The sequence below is a fragment of the Oncorhynchus tshawytscha genome, linkage group LG03 (assembly GCF_018296145.1).
Source record: "Oncorhynchus tshawytscha isolate Ot180627B linkage group LG03, Otsh_v2.0, whole genome shotgun sequence".
Taxonomy (NCBI): Eukaryota; Metazoa; Chordata; class Actinopteri; order Salmoniformes; family Salmonidae; genus Oncorhynchus; species Oncorhynchus tshawytscha.
The window spans coordinates 37637956-37663330 of NC_056431.1; the positions used below are offsets into that span (position 1 = coordinate 37637956).

Below are 25375 nucleotides of genomic sequence, written 5' to 3' on the forward strand. Positions count from 1 at the left end.
GGGTCTGAATACTTTCCGAATGCACTGTAAACTGGTTACCAACATAATTAGAGCGGTAAAAATAAATGCGTTGTCATACCAATTGTATATACTGTCTGATATACCACAGCTGCCAGCCAATCAGCAGTTTGTAATTAAATATATACTCATAAAATGACAATTTTTATAGTGAAGCATTACAATTAGACTTGCTAGATTAATCTCAAATGAACATGCCCAAACTAGAAGTCTCAAATGAATACTTCATCAGGCCTACCCAGAACTCATTTGTAAAGTGAGTTGAGTCAAAGAAGCATGACAATTGAACAGAACATCACTTCAAATGGGTTCCCCCCATATTCATCCAACATACTCATCAGGAGACAGGGAGGATTTTCCATGACTCCAAGAATTTGCCTGAGAGGCAGATTGTCAATTTCCTTAAGGGATGGGCTTGGGGTAAACGCAGTGACCCACGGTCACAGAGAGCACCAGCATCAGAAGACGAGGGGGGCATCTCCAGTCCGCCCAGAACACTGAGGCACCATGCAGGGGAAGAGCAGATACACTGGCCTCTTCATCATAGCTCTATGTGGGGTGGCCTGGTCTGTTGAGAGAGCTCTTCAACGTGGACAGCCAGATAAAAAGCACAAACGCACATACTGTAGGTACTGCAGTGAGCACTACACTGGCTTGGCCTCCATTGAAGATGTAGCGGGTTTGGGTGGACCTATTGGTTGGGACACCAATAACCAAATGATAAGGTGTTGGAATAACCACTCAATCAACTCAGTTTAAGACACCATGAACTGTGCCTTCATTGCCAAAAAAGTACTGACATTGTATCAGTTCAGTGATTTGCGATGAACTTTCTACTGTTTTGAGGAGATGCGCCAGATGACCCTGGTCCATGAGAAGAAGACATGGGAGGCTGTGCGTTACTGTAGAAAGCATTTCACTGACATCGTCATCCTTCTCTCTGAGAACGAGAATAACGTTGCAATGAGAAAGATCCAGGAGATAAAGAATAACACTGATAGTGTAGATGGGTTTCCGCTTCCCTAGTGGCTACTGTCTGAGTGAACAGGGATGCCTTGGAGTACGAGAACAGAGAGGGTTGGGATGATAATTGTTCCTCCGCATATCCTTGCGGAAGCATTACCACTAAAAAGCTCCATTGGGGATAAGTAAAAATGTGAGAGGAAGCTGAGGTTCATCTGTTACAAGGAGTGATTCGGTACATTATGTTTGCTGAGAAGTTGTTCAAGACTAATTATCATAATTAATAGTTACCTGTATGACTTAAGAGAATCGCAGATTGAGAGAAAATTCTTACTCGTCCTTTTCAGTATTCGCAAATTATATATTACATGTATAAATATCCTATTGACTGTATAACCATTAACAATTAAACATATCTTTATGTAAATACATTGTTTGAAATAGTGGTTAGAGACAGTTTAGTATAAATAATGCTATCATGTGTTAACATTATCCGGTTAAACTTTACCTTACATAAGGCACTTTTTAATAAACTGCTTATACGATGCCATTAATAGTTTATAATTTCATTACAGAGATTAGCACTTCATGTAGTGCAACAAAACGGCCAAATATTTACCTATTAACTTGTTATTGGGGTATTAATTAAAGTTGGTGTCCATATTATTTTCATCCTCGTCTGTGTAGTAGTTACACACGATATTATCTCTTTCCTCGTTACTGGTACTGTCACCGATAATAGTAAGATTTGTCCAGGACTCAATTGTTCCACCATTCACCATTGTCAATTACTCTAATAACTTCTAATAGTAACTGTATCCACTGGCGAATTGGGGGAAAGAGTGAGGTGGTTGCCATCTTAGTCAAGAGATGTTTTTGTAGCAGTTCTGCCTGCCAGCAGTAATCATCTCTCATTTTTATTTTACTAGGCAAGTCAGTTAAGTCTTATTTTCAATGATGGCCTAGGAACAGTGGGTTAACTGCCTTGTTCAGAATGACAGATTTATACCTTGTCAGCTGAGGGATTTGAACTTTTAGGTTATTGGTCCAACGCTCTAACCACTAGGCTACACTGCCGCCCCAGATTGTGGGGTTGTCATCATTAAGTAACATAATAGATGCAACGCATTAAATATTTCAATTCATTCACTATGAAATTAACTTGCCCCAGAAGCATTTAACCGCAGGGCACTCCCACATCATATGAAGTAACGTGCCTACCTGATTTAGGAGACAGAGTGAACAACAGTTTGGCGATGAGGCCAATTTAATTGTAAAATGTTTCCTTGGTGTTAAAGACATATCAGTGAAGACCAGTGGTGGAAAAAGTACTCAAAGGTCATACTTGAGGAAAAGTAAAAATACCTTAACAGAAAATGACTCAAGTAAAAGTGAAAGTTACCCAGTAAAACACTACCTTGAGTAAAAGCCTGAAAGTATCTGGTATTAAATATACTCAAGTACAGCGGTAGAACAAGTACTCAATCGTCATACTTCAGTAAAAGTACAAATTAAAAGTAAATGCTATACATCAAATTCCTTATATTAAGCAAACCAAGCGGCAAGATGTTCTTATTATTTTTAATTACGGACATACATGGGGCACACTCCAACACTCAGAGATCATTTACAAACACAGTGTTTGTGTTTCATGAGTCCACCAGATCAGAGGCAGTAGGGTTGACAAAGTGTTATATTGATAGGTGCCCTAATTCTGTCTTGGTTGAACATTCTGAATGTAATGAGTACTTTTAGGTGTCAGGGAATATGTATGGAGTAAAAAGTACCATGTTTTCTTTAGTAATATAGTGGGGTAAAAGTAAAAGTTGTGTAAAACATATAAATAGTAAATTAAAGTACAGACACCCCAAAAAACTAAGTAAGTAGTACTTTAAAATAGTTTTACTTACACTACCATTCAAAAGTTTGGGGTCACTTAGAAATGCCCTTGTATTTGAAAGAAACGCACATTTTCTGTCCATTAAAATAACATCAACTTGATCAGAAATACAGTGTAGACATTGTTAATGTTGTAAATGACTATTGTAGCTGGAAACTGAATATTTGTTATGGAATATCTACACTGGAGTACAGAGGACCATTATCAGCAACCATCACTCCTGTGTTCCAATAGCACGTTGTGTTAGCTAATCCAAGTTTATCATTTTAAAAGGCTAATTGATCATTAGAAAACCCTTTTGCAATTATGTTAGAACAGCCGAACACACCCACCTTCAGGGAAGTCAACTGATGTTCAACATCTGTACCCATTCAACATAGGCAAAATGTACATAGTTATTACGTCTAAACAAAAATATTATAGCGGGTTCTCATAGGCTTACAATGTTGTTTTTGTATTATTTCTTGAAGTTGTCAAAGACTCAAGTCACCAAAGTCATAGACTTTTCTCTGTTACCGCATGGCAAGCGGTACCGGAGCGCCAAGTCTAGGTCCAAAAGGCTCCTTAACTGCTTCTACCCCCAAGTTATAAGACTGCTGGACAATTAATCAAATGGCCACCCAGATTATTTCCATTGATTTGAACAGTCGCTAAGATTAAATTTAGTTGTGATTGTTGCAAAATACCTATTTTGAATGATTACCATGGAAGTAATGGTTGAGTCTTACTCAATGGATGGCAAATGTTGCTATTTAAAAAAAAATCAAAACATTAAATTCTGTCTTGACTTTGGAAAGAGTAATAGCTACCGGGTCTGAAAAGAGTGTTTGTTGAGAACGCTGTAACACAGTCAACAAATGTCCAAATCTGATGTCTTCTTTTATTGTGATTTATTCAGCGAAGATGCAAATGCAGTTGCATTATTTTTATAAAACCTTTGGTGGCATCCCAAAGAATCCAGGGGTCATTGACATAATTTTAATTGATCATTATGAATTAATTTAGTGAAATTTCTAATTGATCACAGAATGTATGATTTTGCAGTAATGAAATGTTGAAACGGCATCTTGTGGCTTTTTTTTAGGAGATTCATAAATTTGAAATAGGCAGTTGTAAGCATAGTGGTCAGACAAGCTCATATGTGAAATTTCTATTTTCTTAATTAAAGAAAATATAGGTGTAGAAAATAGTATTAAATCGGTTGGTAAGAATAATTTATGCCTGTTTGAGTAGAAAGTGTACTCTTTTTTGCTTCAGGATTATCATCATCATGATATTAATCATCAGAGGATAACTATCTCAAAACAATGTCATTTAACTTTTAATTTCCATTGGCTCAGTATGACATGATTGAGGGGCCAGTGTCCATGCTGCTTGACAAGCTGAATTATGCCTGCTCCAGTGCACAATGAGTAGGGGCTAATGGATGAAACCCCATTTCACGCCTTCATCACTGTAATATGGCCAGCCATCCCCCTGTCCTGTCAGAACCAGAACCCGTAGGGAGGTCACCGGAGCACATACTGTACACTCAATCTGATTCTCACTCTATCCAATTTCAAAGACATAATTAAACCAGTGAAGATGTACGGGCCGACATGTAATTGAGTCCGACCCATGAAAATGGCATCTTGTTTTTACACTCCAGGCAATGAGATCATTACACCATAGGGTCAATCAGTTGAAAAGCCTGAACCTCTGTATGCAGCTTACATGCATAATTTTCTTAAAAAGTCCATGTGGATTACAACCTCGTGTTCTTTAAGTGTGTCTTTTAAGTTTCGGCACTGCTCAACTTGGTGCAGCCAGTTAAACTGCAGGTACACACATGCAATTTCACCTACACAAAATAGCTACATAAAATGCCTATCAAACTAATTCAATTCAAACTTGTACAGTCTCAATTTTTCATAAAGTTCCCCAAATGTGAAGCAGCTATTAACTAATATAATTCAAAATAAAAAATGTATCCATAATTGTGTAATACAATATTAACAATCCATCAGTTATACCTTAACTGCAGTTCAATAAAACATTAACTACAGTGTAATAGTGCAACTTAATGTTAAGTGTTATCCACCCACCTTTATATCCTATTATTTCCTATTCTGTTGCTGACAGTAGCATGAAACCATGAAAACAATACCTTGCTTTTCTTCTGGCTAGTCTTTCCTCCCTAAGAACTGGATCTGAGTTTAATATTTTGTCTGTGTCGTACAGCCCTCTCCTTATTAGACAACGGCATCTACAATATAAAGATAATGTGCCTTGAAATACGTTAAAATGCCATAAAATTGTTTGAAATGCTAACATTCAGTATTCATTCAACAAGTAACTATGAATTGCATGATTAAATGTTGTAAACTAGTGAAAACATGGGATAACAAAGCTACTGTCATTCAGCATAATGGGTGACATTGTGGTATAACATTTTTAATTGTATTTTTTTTATTTATCTGTTATTTTACCAGGTAAGTTGACTGAGAACACATTCTCATTTGCAGCATCGAACTGGGGAATAGTTACAGGAGAGGAGGGGGATGAATGAGCCAATTGTAACAATTTAAACTTTTGTTGTGCTGAAGGACAAAAGTGTGATACTGAACAACGGATTTCAAACATAAACATATTTAACAGGAAGTTCCTTGGCCACCTCTATAAAGTAATGACCTATAAAGATTATCCTTACTTTTCATATTTAATATAGCTTTTTATAAAATAATAACATTAAAAAAGTATGTTTTCTGTGTTGTTCTGAAGGACATGTGGATGTTACTAGAGGGTGAAAATGTGAAATCATCAAATATTTCAGAGAGATTTACTCACCTCATCACTTTGATAGAGGGTCTTCAATGGGTATTATTTGTGATGTCACATGATTACCATCATGTGATATGCATGAAAATGGCATTTTACCTTTGCTATATTGATTGACATTGATGAAGTGCAGAAGTCTGGGCAAAAGCTATTAAAGTTTTTAAATATTTTTTAGATGCAGTATGTCACCTTTTATTCTATGTATTGTTGCAAACACTAGCACAATTATGCCATGGGTGTTCATTTATATTTTTAGGATGAATTTCTACCTTTTATAAACACTTCTGTCATTAGAATTTTAACCCAAAAGGACATTTTGACACTTTAGAGGTCAATAACTCCCTTAATGTAATAGTTTGCAACACAAACATTTCTCGGTCAAAAGAAGGGTAAGTGTTGAGTGATTTAATATTATATTTCTACATATTTATATTTTTATGTTAAATGAATGGCCTTGGGACACCAAATTTAAACGTCTCGTCTTTGACCCTGATACTACAGCGCCGTGTTACAGGTAAGTGGCTAGAAATGGTAACACTGTGCCCTCTGAGACTCAAATCATCAGGCTGATGGTATTAGTTAATCTCTCAGATTAGTTAGTGAAAAAAACACTGTTCTAGACCTGCTGATGAATTCTTCCTGCCCCACCTTACCGGCAGGCTGATAAATTACTGAAGCTACTGGCTAAATTACAGTCATGCTAATGGAACCTTACGTAGTCAAGCCCTTTTTCATGAAAAGGGGGAGCAGATGGTACAAAGCATGACACAGGATAAATCATCTCACACAATGAACACTAGACTGGAAAATGAGGGTTTGACGAACATCTACATAATTTATAATGCAGCAAATTCGGGAGGTAGCCCAGACTAGGACTTGAACCCAGGACCAGCAATTGTCAACCAGGGACTGCTTTACAGTTTTTCACAAAATTGCACTTTCTCCATGACACTGTTAATTTATTTTGACACTTGACATGTTCTTAACCTTACTATGCTCCAGCAACTCACCAATGCTTCACGTCCCCGTACTATGGGGGACCAAGCCTTCTGCCCCCTTGCCCCTCGCCTATGGAATGCTCTCCCTGAACATCTGAGAGCTGCTCCATCAGTCAGAACTTTTAAAATGGGCCTTATAACATATTTATACAGACTGTCTTTCTTGTAGTCCTACTCTAAGTCCCTTTAGCACCTATTCTACTACTGTACTTCTATTTCCTGTCTTGATTCTAAACGTTTTTACACTGAACAAAAATATACAAGCAACATGCAACAATTTCAAAATTTTACTGAGATACAGTTCATATAAGGAAATCAGTTAATTGAAATAAATTCATTAGACCCTAATCTATGGATCTCACATGACTGGGAATACAGATATACATCGGTTGGTCACGGACACATGCCCCTACTTTTTTTTAAGGTATCAAAAAAACAGTGTCTTATGTGACCAGCATTTGCCCCATGCAGCGTGACACATCTCCTTCGCATAGTTGATCAGGCTGTTGATTGTGGCCTGTGGAATGTTGTCCCACTCTTCTTCAATGGCTGTGCAAATTTGCTGATATTGACGGGAACTGGAACACGCTGTCGTAAACGTCGATCCAGAGCATTCCAAACATACTCAATGGGTGGCATGTCTGATGAGTATGCAGGCCATGGAAGAACTGGGACATTTTCAGCTTCCGGGAATTGTGTACAGATCCTTGCGACATGGGTGCCGTGCATTATCATGCTGAGAAATGAGGTGATGGCAGCGGATGAATGGCACAACAATGGGTCTCAGGATCTCGTCACGGTATCTCTGTGCATTCAAAATGCCATTGATAAAATGTAATTGTGTTCATTGTCCTTAGCTTATGCCTGCCCATACCATAACCCCACCATGGGGCACTCTGTTTACAATGTTGACATCAGCAAACCACTCGCCCACACGATGCCATAGACGCTGTCTGCCATCTGCCTGGTACAGTTGAAAACGGGATTGATCTGTGAAGAGCACACTTTTCCAGTGTGCCAGTGGCCATAAACGGTGAGAATTTGCCCACTAAAGTTGATTACGACGCCAAACTGCAGTCAGGTCAAGACCCTGGTGAGGACGATGAGCACGCTGATGTGCTTCCCTGAGATGGTTTATGACAGTTTGTGCAGAAAAAACTTGGTTGTGCAAACCAGTTTCATCCGCTTTCTGGGTGGCTGGTCTCAGATGATCCCGCAGGTGAAGAAGCCGGATGTGGATGTCCTGGGCTGGCGTGGTTATACATGGTGTGCAGTTGCGAGACCGGTTGGACATACTGCCAATTTCTTGTGTTGTGTGACAAAACGGCACATTTTAGAGTGACCTTTTATTGTCCCCAGCACAAGTTGCACCTGTGTAATGGTCATCCTGTTTAATCAGCTTCTTGATATGCCACGCCTGTCAGGTGGATGGATTATCTTGGCAAAGGAGAAATGTTCACTAACAGGGATGTAAACAAATTTGTGCACAACATCTGGGAGAAATAAGCTCTTTGTGTGTATGGAACATTTCTGTGATCTTTTATTTCAGCTCATGACATGTTGCATTTATATTTTTGTTCCGTGTATTTTATGTCATTTCTTTAAATCATTATTTACATTTTTGTCTATGTAGAGCATTGAGATATCACTGTAATGAAGTGTTATACAAATTAAATGTATTATTATTATTTCATTCTGATTGCAACACAAACTCAAGGATGCTATGTTGCAATACTAGCTGTTGAATACAACCACACCGCTCTGAAAACAAATACACATAATTACATATGAATCCCTTCCAAAGTGCCACTTGCCAAGTGGCAGCAGACCAGCCAGGCACTGATATTCCTACCTTGCAATCAGTTGAAGGACAGCTCTTTAAGCACTGCTCAGTGAGCTGTTGTACCTTCAAGTAGTGAAATGGAAGCCACGATGGCATAACCAATTGTGGAGATTGTTGTTGTCTGAAAGGGCTGTGATGGTATTTAGCAATGGAGAAGCCTTAGGATGTACATGAACAAAGTAACTAAAGAAGCTACACATTTCTAAGGCAAATCCAATGATGATTTAGCATATGCCTGGTTTCTAAGCGTACATGCTATGGTTAGCGTATATGCTACTGTAGGCCTATATTTTACAACTGGACATTCTGCAAATTTATATCACTTATATAAAACTGTTGATTTAGATGAATAATATATCTATATATGATATAATTATATTTAATATATGACACACAGAAATGTAAAAATGCAAGGGCATGTCTGTGTCCTAAATATTAATATGTATACAGTGAAAGGTTCAAGTAGGTGGTTGAGAGGAGCAGAGTGCAGTATTGAGGAGAGATGAGGTTACACATTCTCTCAGTTTACATTATCAAGTGCCAAATTGAAGTAAATCTGCCCATTTTCAATTTGATAACACAAATACCCCCAGTGAGATCTGCTGTACCATTAATAGAGTAATTTTAATCTTAATATATCATACTGTTGGGTTCTAAAAATCTGAAATATACTTATTCAGCTCACTGAGGGAGAGAGGGGATTGTATAACGTTTACATTCTGTCCGGATATATTATTGTTAGCCATCAAGGATCCTATGGGAGGAGAAGAGACACTCTGGTACAAGTCAACATGACAGCCGTGAGTTGAGGAGGAGTGAGTCAGGTCAGATGAGGTGAGGATGAACAGATATCACTAAAGTTCTGTCGAGCAAAAGAGATGTATTGTCTTTTCAGATGTGTAGGAAGAGACTCAGTATAGGAGAAAGGACAAAATATCAGTGCTTGTGTGAATATGTCTTATGCCGCTGTATGACCCAATGGGTGAATAAACTTGGTTTAAGCTTTACTAATTGTCTGTGAAATTCTACAAGGTTTATTTAGAACCTAACAATACATTATATTCACGTTGACTTCCGATACTCTTTGCCATGTGGTATTATTTGCTGTTTGGATAAACTATTGCCTGGAAACCCTGTAACCAATTTAGAGCAAACACTTCACATGTGCATGTTGACTTGTCTGCACGCAGCCAGACAAAATAATCATTATAGTCAATGTCAAGATGGATTACAGGCCTCCAATTCTAGACCAATGTCTCTGTCAACAAATGTACAGTTAAACAAGGCTTCCTGCTTCCAGCACACGAGGACTTTACATTCATTCGAGACATGAGAAAATACAATAATACGGTCCAGAACTAATGAAGAAATAACTCTGCATACTTAATGTGTATACACACTTCAATGTTGTGTGGTATTTATTTCTATCCACGTGACATCAATATAACATGGCCAACTACAGGCGTGTTCTTCATGTGAGTTCCCTTGAGATTCTCTGTGGACAGTAATGGCACAGACCACCCCAAACAGAAGACGTATGTGTGAAATCAAGCCTTTGAAGGGTCATAACTTTAAAAAATGGTGTCGTGGAGTCAATCAGAGCTTGGGGCCGAGAGCAGCAGACACAGAGAAAGCAACATGATTGGACAATAGAACTAACAAAGCTTGCTTTATGCAGATTGGCATAGTGTAGTCCTGACATATGCAACTTGTAGGCCTAAAAAGAAATTGACTTACAGTCTATGTCAGCTATTGTTTTTATAGATTAATTCCAGTTAATACTTTTAGATTGAAAAAGGTAGGTAGCCTAGTCAGCCCAAGTTTGAATGTAAACCCAATGCAAACTTGAGCTGACAAAATGTTTCTTCATTCCGTTGATGCAGAAGTTCCATCTACTTTTATAGCACTCTAATTCTATAGGGTTGGTCTTTACCTCCTTGTTGTCTTTCAGGAGTAATGAGACCTTCTTTTCCAGGTAAGCACTTTTCGTTTATCTCAGCAGCATTGAATTCAAACGCCTTAGATGCTTTCGTGATCATGAGATTGTTCTGTTTGATTTGAGAGTTAATGTCCTCAAGTGTTTTGTCTTGCTTATCGAACCTGTCTTTGAGCATGTTATCTCCAAGTAGTGTTGCATTTGAAATCTTGTCTACTTTTGTTTCATTTTCATCTCCTTCCCCGGGTTTGCCTTTATCTTTGGGTTGTGGTCTTTAATGGGGGAAACGTGAGAGGAATCCCTGCGTCTGTCTTTTGGTACTGATGAGGAGGGGGTAGCCAGGACATTGTAGTGGTCAGATGCTTTTGCTCTGTAGCCTTAGTGTTGTTGCAATGGTTGTTGCTAGCTCCTTTGACACTAGCTTTCAGAGGACCGGATCCTGAGGAAAATGTTGACATTGACATTCTCTTCTAGGTCAATAACCAACAGTATAGTGACTAATACATATTTTTTTATTTACAGTATTTTGAATTAAGGGAAGTTCAGGTTGTAAAAAATAAATTGAGAGACTTCGCTAACTAGCTCTTTGAAGTTTGCGTGCTTAGGTCGTCGTCTTGACGAAATACTCAAAGCCGGAGGAAAGTGAAGAGAGCGCCTTGAGATTTGTGCATTGCGTCCAGCATGCACGACTTGTGATTTCCGTGAATCTGATTGGTCAAGACACAGCAAAGAGCTTGCAGCAGCAATTCGATGTGAAGCACTCCAATGTGAAGGACAGAGAAATTGTGCTCGAGTTGTGAGTTGACAAATCATGAGGCAAATAGAACTAAAAAACAACACTTTGGCCATCTTTTTAACTCTTTGCGACAATATATTTTATTAACCTAAATCAAAATCGCCACACATTTTCCGGCGGCCCTGTCACAACAGCTACACTGTCTACCAGTTGGAATGCAATGGTGTACACGCCCTGTGTAACACAAACATGCACACGGACACACACACATTGTGGCCACCAGTTGGCTAAACAAAATGTATCATCATCCTTTCAAAATTGCAATGAGATATTTTAGGTAGAATGTAAGTGTCAACTTACCTAGAAAAAGGATGGTTTGCTTCTTGGCGGCTTTGACCCTGGCACTCTCGTGTTTTGGCTTGTCCTCAACTCCGTTGACCCCTCTTCCTATGGGCCCCATGGTTTTCTGAAGAACCAGGATCATGGCCCGACACATGATCCCCACGCTGACCAGCACCACCATGTACACAATGAACGCCACAAAGATACTGGCCCTGTACATTCCCCACTGGTTTCTCAGGTTGGTGCAGAACGTCAGGTTCTGGACGGGCATGATGGCTCGCTCTGGGACATAGCCCTCCATTCCTGTGACGAACAGCAGCGGGAGGGCTACGAACACGGACGTGACCCAGGCGAGAGCGATGAGACTCCCAGTTGTTCGCTCTCTGCCCAGGGCCTTGAAGCGGAACGGGTGGCAAATGGCAATGTAGCGTTCAAAGCTGAGCGTCGCCACGTTCAAGATGGTGGCGTAACTGCAGGCCTCGAACAGGAAGTTGTAGATCTTGCAGGAAGCGTCACCCGAGGCTGAGGTGAAGGGGAACCACGTGGCACTGTAGAGCTCTACGGGCATTCCTATGAGGAGGACCAAAAGGTCAGAACATGCCAGGCTCACCATGTGGTCCGTCACATACTTTTGCAGGTAGCCATTCTGCCGCAGCACCTGTGTCACCCGAATGGTGATTCCATTACCCACGATGCCTGTGAGCAGGATGAGGCTGTACAGGACAGTGAGGAAGACTTTGATGGCATAGTTGGGCTCCAGCTCCTTCCAGTCTTTCTCCTCGGCTATCTCGGCCTCCCCCTCATTCATGGTTACTGAGTTTCGATTTCCAGATATAGATTTTTTCCTAGCGTATCAGTTCAGCAGGGCAGAGTCTGTAATAGAGCCCAGAGGAAATCCAAACAGCCAGGGAGAGATATATTTTTCAGAGATAAAATAATATATTTCTGACACCCTCGTCCAAAACCGTGGTTAACTCTAAAAGTAGATTAACTTAACACCTCTTTGTTTGACCTCTTTGTTGCTCAGATAAGCCATATCACAGAAGAATATTAGGATCCTATTAGACATACCAGAAAGTTTCTTCCTCGTTTTAGCTTCTTTGAAACACACGGCTCAGCGTGGCAGGACTATCCATTACTGGCCTGAAGTCTGAGTTTTGTACCATCGACCATCCGTACAGTTCTTCATCCAGAAAGTATCGGATTTACTCCTTTGCTTGTGCCATGCTTCAAGCTGCACCCTGACAGCAGGCACTGATTTTCTCCTATCTCCTCTCTCCTACGAGTTAAAAATTAAACTTCAGAGCAAGGGAGAGAGAGAGCACGGCCCTGTTCTGTTATCACTACTCAAGTGCAGTATGAACCCTGGCTAAACTTCAGGGACAAGGGTGGTTGTGTGTAGGCGGGACCAAGGGTTACTACACATCACTTTAGTCTTACAGAGGTGTGGCCCTTCCCGAATATTATCAACTCCCATTTGGATGAATATAATACTTGCCAGAACTAAAAAATATAACTTTGCTACATGGCACATTTATTCAAACACTATTCTTAGGCTTATTTACACAAATTAAAACTATTTCAGAGTATACAAACTACTTTGACACTCTTCCACATGCTTTCTAAGAAAACAGAAGTGGTGAAATAACTTCACTGTGTAGGATGAATGTAACAAAAGACATACCGGTACATGGAAGTTCAAAAGTTCGAATGGAGGAAGTTTTATTGAAATTAGCCAGACATGACTGAATTAAAGTGCACACATTTTCTATTCAGGCTGTATCAAGCATATCATTTGATATTAACAATGAGCTGGCTCCAGACAGGAAGTAAATCAAACAAATACTAACACTTTGATTTAAGACAGGAAAAGTGACTGTATCCATTCTATGAAAACTTGGCCTGCAATTCGCTCTGATTTCACATAAGCATATTCCACAACAATTTGAGGTGGGTAAAGTTATAAAGCAGGTTTTACAAATCTGATTAGAGCACAGACTTGATTGGTTGAGTGCCAATCTCGGTATCCTCAAAAGCTCTCAGGCAGATAAAGCATGATAACCCAGGCCTATCTGCATGACAAAGCGTTGTCAGACAGGTGCACTCTCAACAGCGAAGCTAGCTAAATCAATTTGGTTTGTTTACAATAATTACCCTACCTCTTCATTTTCATCCCTTTTATATTTTCCTAATGATCTATCATTATGTTCTGTAATTGCCCTGATTGTAAATGTCTCTGTAAAACTGATATTTGAATGTTGTATAAGACGAGATGCTGACGTGCGTTTGACAAAACAGCTGAACTGAGTGCATGATGAATCACGAAAGAAATGTATCTTTGCAAGTAATGTACAATAGTACAATGGGCAGAACACAGAGACAGGTATGACATTTCCCAATGTCAGCTTATGAGGATAGGTGAGAGCTTTATCCTCTCATGAGCCTTTCATAATTATGGTCCAATTCCATTACTACAATTCATGCCAGCTGAATTTGGATATGGAATTTGTCCATGTAACTGCAATTATCTTCAATGACTAGACAGATTGGATCCAAACCAGAAATGTATTTGGAAGCCATATATTCAAGACAATCTGCTGACGTAATTTCACTGCTACCTTCTGTGTTCATCTTTTGTAGCTAGTAGAAATATACATTCTATAAACAGGAATGTGGTTTCTAATTAGTGTTGTCATAAACACCAAAGATCATACAATACAAGAGTTGATCTATTGTTTTTCCTCTGTACCAGTTTCTGACTCGTAAGTTGGTCTTAAAAGGTCTCTCAAATGTTTTTGGCAGGATTTCTTGGGACATAAATTGATAATAGCTTATTGTGGGTCAATGCAATGAGGTACAGTAGATTACACTGTACATACTATACTAAAAACAACACTCATACTATCACTATTATTTGGAGAGGCAGGTAGCCTAGTGGTTAGAGCGTTGGACTAGTAGCCGGAAGGTTGCAAGATCAAATCCCCAAGCTGACAAGGTAAAAATCTGTTATTCTGCCCCTGAATGAAGCAGTTAACCCACTGTTCCTAGGCCATAATTGAAAATAAGAATTTGTTCTTAACTGACTTGCCTAGTTAAATAAAGAAAACATTATATTAGTCTTTCAGGATGGAAAACCATTGTACAATTCAATAGAGAAGTCTGAAAAATGTATACAACTGTTAAGAGAAGGTGTTTAGGTGGAGATCTGCTCCCCTGATTTGAACTTTGGCCTTCACAGGCTGAATTAAAAACACTATATCCACCTGCGTAGTATGGATGAGGCTTGAGCTGGAATGTTTAGCTAACTGAAGCTGGCTAGCTTTATAAGTAAATCTAGCTTGCTTCGTAGTGTACCACTCGGCCCTGTGGTGAGTACATGTTGTTTGAAGCACAGTAGACCAACATAGCTACAGAAAAGTGGCAGATTTTGAGGCTGTGTGCTGGAAAGTCTTGGTAGTGCACAGTTATGGCTGTGGTGCTCATTTGAATTTCATGGCTTTTTCAGCTTTTAACCAGCTTTAACTTTTTTTGTGATGTTATTGAAATAGGTTTAGATTTTAAGATAAAAATAGTAAAGTAGATGGCAAAAAAAAGGTATCTTAAAAAAGCACTATAGCATTCCTATAAGAAACTGTATGTTTTTTATAATACCCTATAATACCCTGCTATGATATTATTTTGCTATGAAAATAATATAGAATGATTATAGGAGTCTCTATAGTATGGATTTTTGACCTATAATGACTTCAAAATATCCAATAAGATTTCAATAGTATAAATCTTATGCAGCATCTCTAAAGTATTCTTAATTTAAATAGCGTTCCTGTATTATTTTCCATATAATTCCACTGAAGTTATTGAAAGAATTCCTACAGGCTATTCCTGTCGGGTTTGTTATAGTATTCTAATTGAAGTGATGAATATTATCCAAGAAAAAACATTTTCTGCAAGCGAAAAAAGAAAGCCAACCAATATTTATTTTATATTCCAACATGGGTATAGCAGGGTTACTTTTAAAGTTGTGTGGATGTTTGGGATGGATACTTTCAATACATTACATCAATTAAAAACATGTTGCATCTTAGTAAAAAAACAGACAAGTAATATTAATGTTAATTAATATATATTTTTTTTATCTATTCAACTGAACATGTTAACCACATGTACAATCCAATATAATAAGTGATGGCCTTGCATCACTGATGTATGTCCCTGGTAAGTTATCAATGAGTGATACTATTAGAAACACAGATTCAATGACATTCAACACACATTTTGTGATCTCCAATATTGCTCAATTCCAGTGAAACTAAATGCATGCGTTTTAACTGGAAGCTGCACGTCCCTAACATATCTTCACACTGGATGGACCTGAATTAAAGTATGTTGGCCAGGTCACCACTGCAAATGAGAATCAGCTCTCATTATCAATCAGCACAATAACATCAACCAGCTCTTTAAAAAACACCCATAACTAATCTCTCTCATAAGTGTTTGGCAGAGGGACAAGCCATCCATCCACATAAATACATTTACACTTGATATCTTCGAAAGAAAAAGCTTTTTTTGTATCGACCTCTCAACTTTCACACACATTTTTTTTTAACGAGATGCCTAGAATGCTGTTGATGAACAAACGGTCTGCTTGAATTACATGTGGTTGAACCACAACAATGGGAATAGGTTTGTTTGACAAAGCAGCTTGTTTGACAAATGCAATTCAGTCGAACAAAGAAAAAGAACAGCAGTTGTGCACAACATCCATTTTTTTAACACGATTGAGGTATTATCCATTTTTTTTCTGAAATGTTGTAGTTAGTTGGGTCATAAACAATCTGTTCATAAATGAATCAACCGTATGACTCCACAGGTTGAGACGGGACAGATCCTGTAATTAGTTCTTCCACAGCAAGTTTTACAGAAGCTGATCACTTATATGCAGTGATTGCAGTATTCTTGTCATTTCCTTGTAATTTGTCGACCTATGTACCATGGATTCAAACAATTGCACGGTGTCCAACCAAAGAGACAGAAGTTGTCGAGTTATGCCGAGAACAGAATGCATGTAGTCAAGCACAAAACCTAACACAATGTTGAACAATGGAAGCAAAAACAGTGTTGACAACCCCTTTACAGAATATCAGTGTGAGCAGCGTGAAATGCCTTATCCTTAAATTGATTGTGTGATCGTTCAATTTGCAGTTGTTGACAGTAAGGATATGATCTTACATGGTTACTAGTCCAACACACTAACAACTAGGCTACCCTGCCGCCTCAATATTCTGCATTGAATTGCTTACAGTAATGAAGGATTGGCCTGGCTATTGCATCTGAGGAACAAATCAAGAAGACCTTTGTACTCTTCAGAATCCCACTGTTATCTCTCTAAAGTAATGAGTTTTGGGCTAAATCGCAACATTCACAATAAAAGGTTTTAAAAAGGTTATCCATTCTTGGTTTTTCTGAGCCAAACCAAAGTCCTGCAACCATCACATTTTCTTTCCGATATATGTAAGGCAGTTCATTTATGGTAAATTGAAGGGGCCAAACTGAGTAATTTGAGGAGTTAAAAATGGGTACTCCATCACAGCTCCAGGTTCATGTTAAATCATCAGCAGATAGCCTCTTGTCTTTCAGTAATGTCTAGTACATCTTGCCATCCATGACATCTGCAATTTCATATTCCTCTTCCTTAACTGTTTTCCTCAAAATATCTATTCCATGGTTCTCCAGTGTATCTCGCAGAAGGTCCCTCAAAGGTATTGACAAAAAGAAACGTTTTGTTTCTCTGATGAAAGACGTTCAACAGTGTGAGCAATGTGTCTTCGGGTTGTTTTTCTAAGTAGTTTTGGCATTCATCACAAAATAAACGAGACAGCTGTCAGGGATGGATTACCCCAAAACTTTTTGAAGAGATATTTAGATGTTGGAACCATGTTGGGGACAAGCAAATTCAGCAAGACAGTAGGTCTATCTGGGCAGTTCCAGTCAGGTGATGATGCAGAACAAAGAGCATTATTGCCATAAGGCATTGCCCCTTTGTTACTGATGCCCCAGGGTATTTTTATTTATTTATCCGTTATTTTACCAGGTAAATTGACTGAGAACACGTTCTCATTTACAGCAACGACCTGGGGAATAGTTACAGGGGAGAGAAGGGGGATAAATAAGCCAATTGTAAACTGGGGATTATTAGGTGACTGTGATGGTTTGAGGGCCGGATAGGAAATTTAGCCAGGACACCGGGGTTAACACCCCTACTCTTACGATAAGTGCCATGGGATCTTTAATGACCTCGGAGAGTCAAGGCATTTCTTACAAGGGTAAGCAAATTAACGAATTGTCAAAACTGCTTGCATTATGTCAACTGCTAATGAAACGGATTCCGTAGCTAGCAATAAAAATAACGTGCCGGCAAAGCATAAAATGCGCCAAGCTCTACATAACTAAATCGTGCACATGGGCTAAATTTAAAAAACTAGGCGCGAGCAAAAAAAAAACAACGGTTTACGCTCAGTTTGCACTTTGCAGCAGAAGCAAAATGTCACCAAAAATGTATGCACTTGTGGATTTAAAAAAAAGATGGGACATCAGAAATTGTTCCAGTGGAAAATATTGAAGAGTTTGGTGGGACGTGCGACAATCGTCGTGGAAATATTCAAGTCAATAATATTTTTCAAATACCGAAGCCTGTGAGTTCAAATGGACTTTTATTACAGAGTAATATAAGCCGAGCTGGTTCATGAAAACTGCCTTTCTAGCCTTGGCACACACTTTTTTATACAGGTTTCATCCTTATGTCACACACATAGTAATTCCTCTTTATGTTAATGATTCATCCCCTCTGACATTTAGCCACCGTTATCTTTTAGCCTTGCGCTAATTTTAGTTTGGTTTCACATTAGGGCATGGAAGCTTTAGAGCCATAGCAATTAAACAAAAAATAAATAGATATGTTCACTCCCAAGACAGGTGCATGTCTAATGGTGCCTAATGACCTATATACACATACAGAGTGCACTTATTCTGCTGACCACACATGTTCTGGAAAGTTCCCAATAGTTGGAACCACAGCAACAGTAAATATTAGGCCATAGCAATGGTACAGAAATAAACAGTCATGTCCAGTCCCCAGACAGGTGCATGTCTAATGGTGTCTAATAAACCAGACACACATATGGAGTGCACTCATCCTGCTGACTCCTCTGAAATGTATAATGGACACATATGTACTGGAACATTTCCAATACAATTTGAAAGAATGTATTGTTAATTGGCAGCGTGCGGGGAAGAGATATCCCGCGTTTGTCATGGCTCTGGATGGTAAGCTAACTAGCTAGCTAACATTACCCAGATAATGACACAGTATAACGTAGCTAGCTAACAATAAATGGTTAATGTTATCAATTAATATACATTAATATGGTTAATGTTATTAATCGTTCATGTTATCAAAAGTTATACCGCCAAGACATTGGTTATAACAATAACAACTAATGTAGCTAACGTTAGCTAGCTAAGGAGCTAGTTATCACTTAAGTACACTAGTATGTGTAGGTAGCATGCTAACCACTGGCTAGTTAGCTGTTCGGCAGGCCGATCCACCGGCTTATTAGCTGCTAGCTTACTAGCTGCTGATGCATAAAGTTGATGCATTAAAGGTGAATTTAACCCGGTCTCATCTACTTAATACTAATCACTAATATTAGCATTACACTTTGTGTCATAAAAATCTGATTTATCTTCAACACAACCAAATACATTTAAAAAATATATTTCTGTGGTTAATAATGTCTGAAACATCTCCAATCATTGAGACTAAAAAACACCACAAATAGTGTAAATGGCTGGTCTTTAAAAGATATGTTGCCTATTCATGTCTAAATGTGTAAGCTTTACAAAGAATCTTTGTCTTTCCAGGCCAGACCTCAAAGTGACACAGAGAGTGAGGACCTCACCTTAGTTGCAAAACAGAATATGCAAATATAGCTAACCATGAAAACATTCAAATAAGTGAGCTCAAAAGAGAAAATGCAGCACTCAGACAATCTCTCTCTGTGATTGAAGGTAAGCATTCCTGTGGATGCTCCCACAGAATATTCTCACCCTGCATGCAAGTCCAGGTTTAGTTTGGTATATATCCATAGATGTCAAATCAAAGTTTATTTGTCAAATGCGCGGAATACAACAGGTGTAGACCTTAGTGAAATGCTTACTTACAGGCTCTAACCAATAGTGCAAAAAAGGTGTTTGGTGAAAAATAGGTAAAGGTAGGTAAAAAAATATATAAAACAACAATAAAAAGGCAGGCTATATACAGTAGCAAGGCTAACTACAGACACTGGTTAGTCAGGCTGATTGATGTAGTATGTACAGTGCCTTGCGAAAGTATTCGGCCCCCTTGAACTTTGCGACCTTTTGCCACATTTCAGGCTTCAAACATAAAGATATAAAACTAATTTTTTGTGAAGAATCAACAACAAGTGGGACACAATCATGAAGTGGAATGACATTTATTGGATATTTCAAACTTTTTTAACAAATAAAAAACTGAAAAATTGGGCGTGCAAAATTATTCAGCCCCCTTAAGTTAATACTTTGTAGCGCCACCTTTTGCTGCGATTACAGCTGTAAGTCGCTTGGGGTATGTCTATCAGTTTTGCACATCGAGAGACTGAATTTTTTTCCCATTCCTCCTTGCAAAACTGCTCAAGCTCAGTGAGGTTGGATGGAGAGCATTTGTGAACAGCAGTTTTCAGTTCTTTCCACAGATTCTCGATTGGATTCAGGTCTGGACTTTGACTTGGCCATTCTAACACCTGGATATGTTTATTTTTGAACCATTCCATTGTAGATTTTGCTTTGTGTTTTGGATCATTGTCTTGTTGGAAGACAAATCTCCATCCCAGTCTCAGGTCTTTTGCAGACTCCATCAGGTTTTCTTCCAGAATGGTCCTGTATTTGGCTCCATCCATCTTCCCATCAATTTTAACCATCTTCCCTGTCCCTGCTGAAGAAAAGCAGGCCCAAACCATGATGCTGCCACCACCATGTTTGACAGTGGGGATGGTGTGTACAGCGTGATGAGCTGTGTTGCTTTTACGCCAAACATAATGTTTTGCATTGTTGCCAAAAAGTTACATTTTGGTTTCATCTGACCAGAGCACCTTCTTCCACATGTTTGGTGTGTCTCCCAGGTGGCTTGTGGCAAACTTTAAACAACACTTTTTATGGATATCTTTAAGAAATGGCTTTCTTCTTGCCACTCTTCCATAAAGGCCAGATTTGTGCAATATACGACTGATTGTTGTCCTATGGACAGAGTCTCCCACCTCAGCTGTAGATCTCTGCAGTTCATCCAGAGTGATCATGGGCCTCTTGGCTGCATCTCTGATCAGTCTTCTCCTTGTATGAGCTGAAAGTTTAGAGGGACGGCCAGGTCTTGGTAGATTTGCAGTGGTCTGATACTCCTTCCATTTCAATATTATCGCTTGCACAGTGCTCCTTGGGATGTTTAAAGCTTGGGAAATCTTTTTGTATCCAAATCCGGCTTTAAACTTCTTCACAACAGTATCTCGGACCTGCCTGGTGTGTTCCTTGTTCTTCATGATGCTCTCTGCGCTTTTAACAGACCTCTGAGACTATCACAGTGCAGGTGCATTTATACGGAGACTTGTTTACACACAGGTGGATTGTATTTATCATCATTAGTCATTTAGGTCAACATTGGATCATTCAGAGATCCTCACTGAACTTCTGGAGAGAGTTTGCTGCACTGAGAGTAAAGGGGCTGAATAATTTTGCACGCCCAATTTTTCAGTTTTTGATTTGTTAAAAAAGTTTGAAATATCCAATAAATGTCGTTCCACTTCATGATTGTGTCCCACTTGTTGTTGATTCTTCACAAAAAAATACAGTTTTATATCTTTATGTTTGAAGCCTGAAATGTGGCAAAAGGTCGCAAAGTTCAAGGGGGCCGAATACTTTCGCAAGGCACTGTACATGTAGATATGGTTAAAGTGACTATGCATATATGATGAACAGAGAGTAGCAGCAGCGTAAAAAGAGGGTTGGGGGGTGGGGGCACACAATGCAAATAGTACGGGTAGCCATTTGATTACCTGTTCAGGAGTCTTATGGCTTGGGGGTAAAGACTGTTGAGAAGCCTTTTTGTCCTACACTTGGCACTCCGGTACCGCTTGCCATGCAGTAGTAGAGAGAACAGTCTATGACTGGGGTGGCTGGGGTCTTTGACAATTTTTAGGGCCTTCCTCTGACACCGCCTGGTGTAGAGGTCCTGGATGGCAGGCAGCTTAGCCCCAGTGATGTACTGGGCCGTACGCACTACCCTCTGTAGTGCCTTGCGGTCAGAGGCCGAGCAGTTGCCGTACCAAGCAGTGATGCAACCAGTCAGGATGCTCTCGATGTTGCAGCTGTAGAACCTTTTGCGGATCTCAGGACCCATGACAAATCTTTTTAGTTTCCTGAGGGGGAATAGGCTTTGTCATGCCCTCTTCACGACTATCTTGGTGTGTTTGGACCATTCTAGTGTGTTGTTCATGTGGACACCAAGGAACTTAAAGCTCTCAACCTGCTCCACTACAGCCCCGTCGATGAGAATGGGGGTGTGCTCGGTCCTCCTTTTCCTGTAGTCCACAATCATCTCCTTAGTCTTGGTGACGTTGAGGGATAGGTTGTTATTCTGGCACCACCCGGCCAGGTCTCTGACTTCCGCCTTATAGGCTGCCTCGTCGTTGATCAGGCCTACCACTGTTGTGTCGTTTGCAAACTGTGATACTGTGATTAGGTTCAGTTGTAGGTGTATCTGTGAGTAGGTGCAGTTGTAGTGTCTACCAATTGATAGTTGAATGCCTATTACATGCAAGTGTAATGATAGCACATTATGTTCTATATTTTCAGAGTTGCCAGGTTTGCTCCAAGAGGTGAAAAACCTAGAGGGAGAGAGTGAGACACACAACTTCAAAGGGTGTCTGTGTGTTTGGTTTATGCATGATGACCAAATGTAGAGTAGAGATTGGGAGTAGGAAAGATGAAAGGAGGTGGTTGAATGAATCCCTATTCACTTTCTCGAACTGTCTGTCATATTGTGTGTTCCCAGACATCATGGCTAGTGGATCCACACCCATCTCCAAAACTCACATTGGTGAGAGAGGAACCACAGTTTCTAACCGTGAGTGTGTTTGGTTTAAGCATGATGATCAGAAATATGAGGAGTAGAGGTTGAGAGTAAAAAATATGATTAGAAGTTGGAAGGTGGTGGTTGAATGAATCTGTATTAAATCTCTGTCATACTGTGTATTCCCAGACATCATGGCTGGTGGATCGACACCCTTCATCCAAACCCCGAAAGCAGCACTCCAAGACATAGCCGTCACAACCCTACGAGACAGCATGGTAGGGTGACTTGAGCTGTACAGCGGGGATGCAAACTAGTCACAATTTGAATACAAAAGCAGGTGTATTAACATTGTAACAATACAGCAAGCAGAAAAATATTGTATGCATGTGCAGTTTTGCTTAATTTAATGTAAATGTTTAATGCATATTATAGTGCAATCATTATTTTTCTTATAAGTGGTTTAATTTATAGAGTGCCATGTAGGATTATGCAAAACATATTCACGAAACTATTTCTCGTTAACTACTAAAACTATCTAACGGAGTACAGCAAGCAAACAATTTGAGTCATGGCAGAAAGGACGACGAGAATGGTTTTATAATTCAAATACATTTACTTAAAGGGGTGGTTCATCGAAAAATACTTTTAACCTCCTTAGAACATTTGCTTAAGCATTAGCCTTTACCAGAGACCGTTTTTAGGCTAGTTGGATCAGTATTTAGAATTCTACAATTATATTTCAAAATGCGACATTTACGATTTTATCTAGAATGTATGAAAAACGATGTATTTATCCTCTTTATGCAACAAATGTTGTCTTGTTATTGAATTGCCCAAGAACAGTCTGTTTTGCTTTAAAACATGTTACAAAAATCGACCTACTAGAGCTAATGTTTTCTTCAGTTTGTGTCATCTGGTTGATACAAATCTTTGAAACAAGAAGAAGAGTAAGTAAGTTCTGACTGACCCAAGTCGCGGCTTGGCGCAAATTAATCAAAAATTACTTCCTGGATTTTAATTTTAAAAATGACCGATATCATTTGGGAAATATTAGGCTAGGTAAATATTTTAGGAAAGTAATCTTATTCCTTTAAGAATACTATAGTATGTCCGAATTTACCATCAGAATATTTCTATAATAATCTTATAGGATCACTATAACATTGCTATAGTTATTGCTATATTTCTACTATAAGAATGCTATATTCTATAGTATGTCTGAGTTAACCACAAGTTTTTGTAGTTATATACAGTGGGGCAAAAAAGTATTTAGTCAGCCACCAATTGTGCAAGTTCTCCCACTTAAAAAGATGAGAGGCCTGTCATTTTCATCATAGGTACACTTCAACTATGACAGACAAAATGAGAGAAAACAAATCCAGAGAATCACATTGTAGGATTTTAAATGTATTTATTTGCAAATTATGGTGGAAAATAAGTATTTGGTCAATAACAAAAGTTTCTCAATACTTTGTTATATACCCTTTGTTGGCAGTGACAGAGGTCAAACGTTTTCTGTAAGTCTTCACAAGGTTCACACACACTGTTGCTGGTATTTTGGCCCATTCCTCCATGCAGATCTCCTCTAGAGCAGTGATGTTTTGGGTCTGTTGCTGGGCAACACGGACTTTCAACTCCCTCCAAAGATTTTCTATGGGGTTGAGATCTGGAGACTGGCTAGGCCACTCCAGGACCTTGAAATGCTTCTTACGAAGCCACTCCTTCGTTGCCCGGGCGGTGCGTTTGGAATAATTGTCATGCTGAAAGACCTAGCCACATTTCATCTTCAATGCCCTTGCTGATGGAAGGAGGTTTTCACTCAAAATCTCACGATACATGGCCCCATTCATTCTTTCCTTTACAGGGATCAGTCATCCTGGTCCCTTTGAAGAAAAACAGCCCCAAAGCATGATGTTTCCACCCCCATGCTTCACAGTAGGTGTGCAACTCAGCATTCTTTGTCCTCCAAACACAACGAGTTGAGTTTTTACCAAAAAGTTCTATTTTGGTTTCATCGGACCATATGACATTCTCCAAATCTTCTTCTGGATCATCCAAATGCGCTCTAGCAAACTTCAGACGGGCCTGGACATGTACTGGCTTAAGCAGGGGGACACGTCTGGCACTCCAGGATTTGAGCCCCTGGCGGCGTAGTGTGTTACTGACGGTAGGCTTTGTTACTTTGGTCCCAGCTCTCTGCAGGTCATTCACTAGGGTCCCCCCGTGTGGTTCTGGGATTTGTGCTCACCGTTCTTGTGATCATTTTGACCCCACGGGGTGAGATCTTGTGTGGAGCCCCAGATCGAGGGAGATTATCAGTGGTCTTGTATGTCTTCCATTTCCTAATAATTGCTCCCACAGTTGATTTCTTCAAACCAAGCTGCTTACCTATTGCAGTTTCAGTCTTCCCAGCCTGGTGCAGGTCTACAATTTTGTTTCTGGTGTCCTTTGACAGCTCTTTGGTCTTGGCCATAGTGGAGTTTGGAGTGTGACTGTTTGAGGTTGTGGACAGGTGTCTTTTATACTGATAACAAGTTCAAACAGGTGCCAGTAATACAGGTAACGAGTGGAGGACAGAGGAGCCTCTTAAATAAGAAGTTACAGGTCTGTGAGAGCCAGAAATCTTGCTTGTTTGTAGGTGACCAAATACTTATTTTCCACCATCATTTGCAAATAAATTCA

The 25375-nt window shown here is 39.4% G+C and overlaps 1 protein-coding gene across 2 annotated transcripts in view; it reads right to left on the reverse strand.

Moving 5' to 3' along the window:
• Positions 1-12903, reverse strand: part of LOC112235012 (G-protein coupled receptor 39) — a 52878-nt gene extending 39975 nt beyond the window's left edge. The window contains exons 1-2 of one of the 2 annotated variants that reach the window (XM_024403409.1): positions 12625-12903; positions 11572-12426 (exon numbers count right to left, since the gene is read on the reverse strand). In XM_024403409.1, coding sequence (XP_024259177.1) covers positions 11572-12361 — 790 coding nt within the window. In that variant the 5' untranslated portion in view covers positions 12362-12426; positions 12625-12903. Of the gene's footprint in view, positions 1-11571 lie in introns of both variants that reach the window. The other variant, XM_024403400.1, reaches the window with a different exon arrangement.
• Between the last annotated feature and the right edge of the window lie 12472 nt (positions 12904-25375).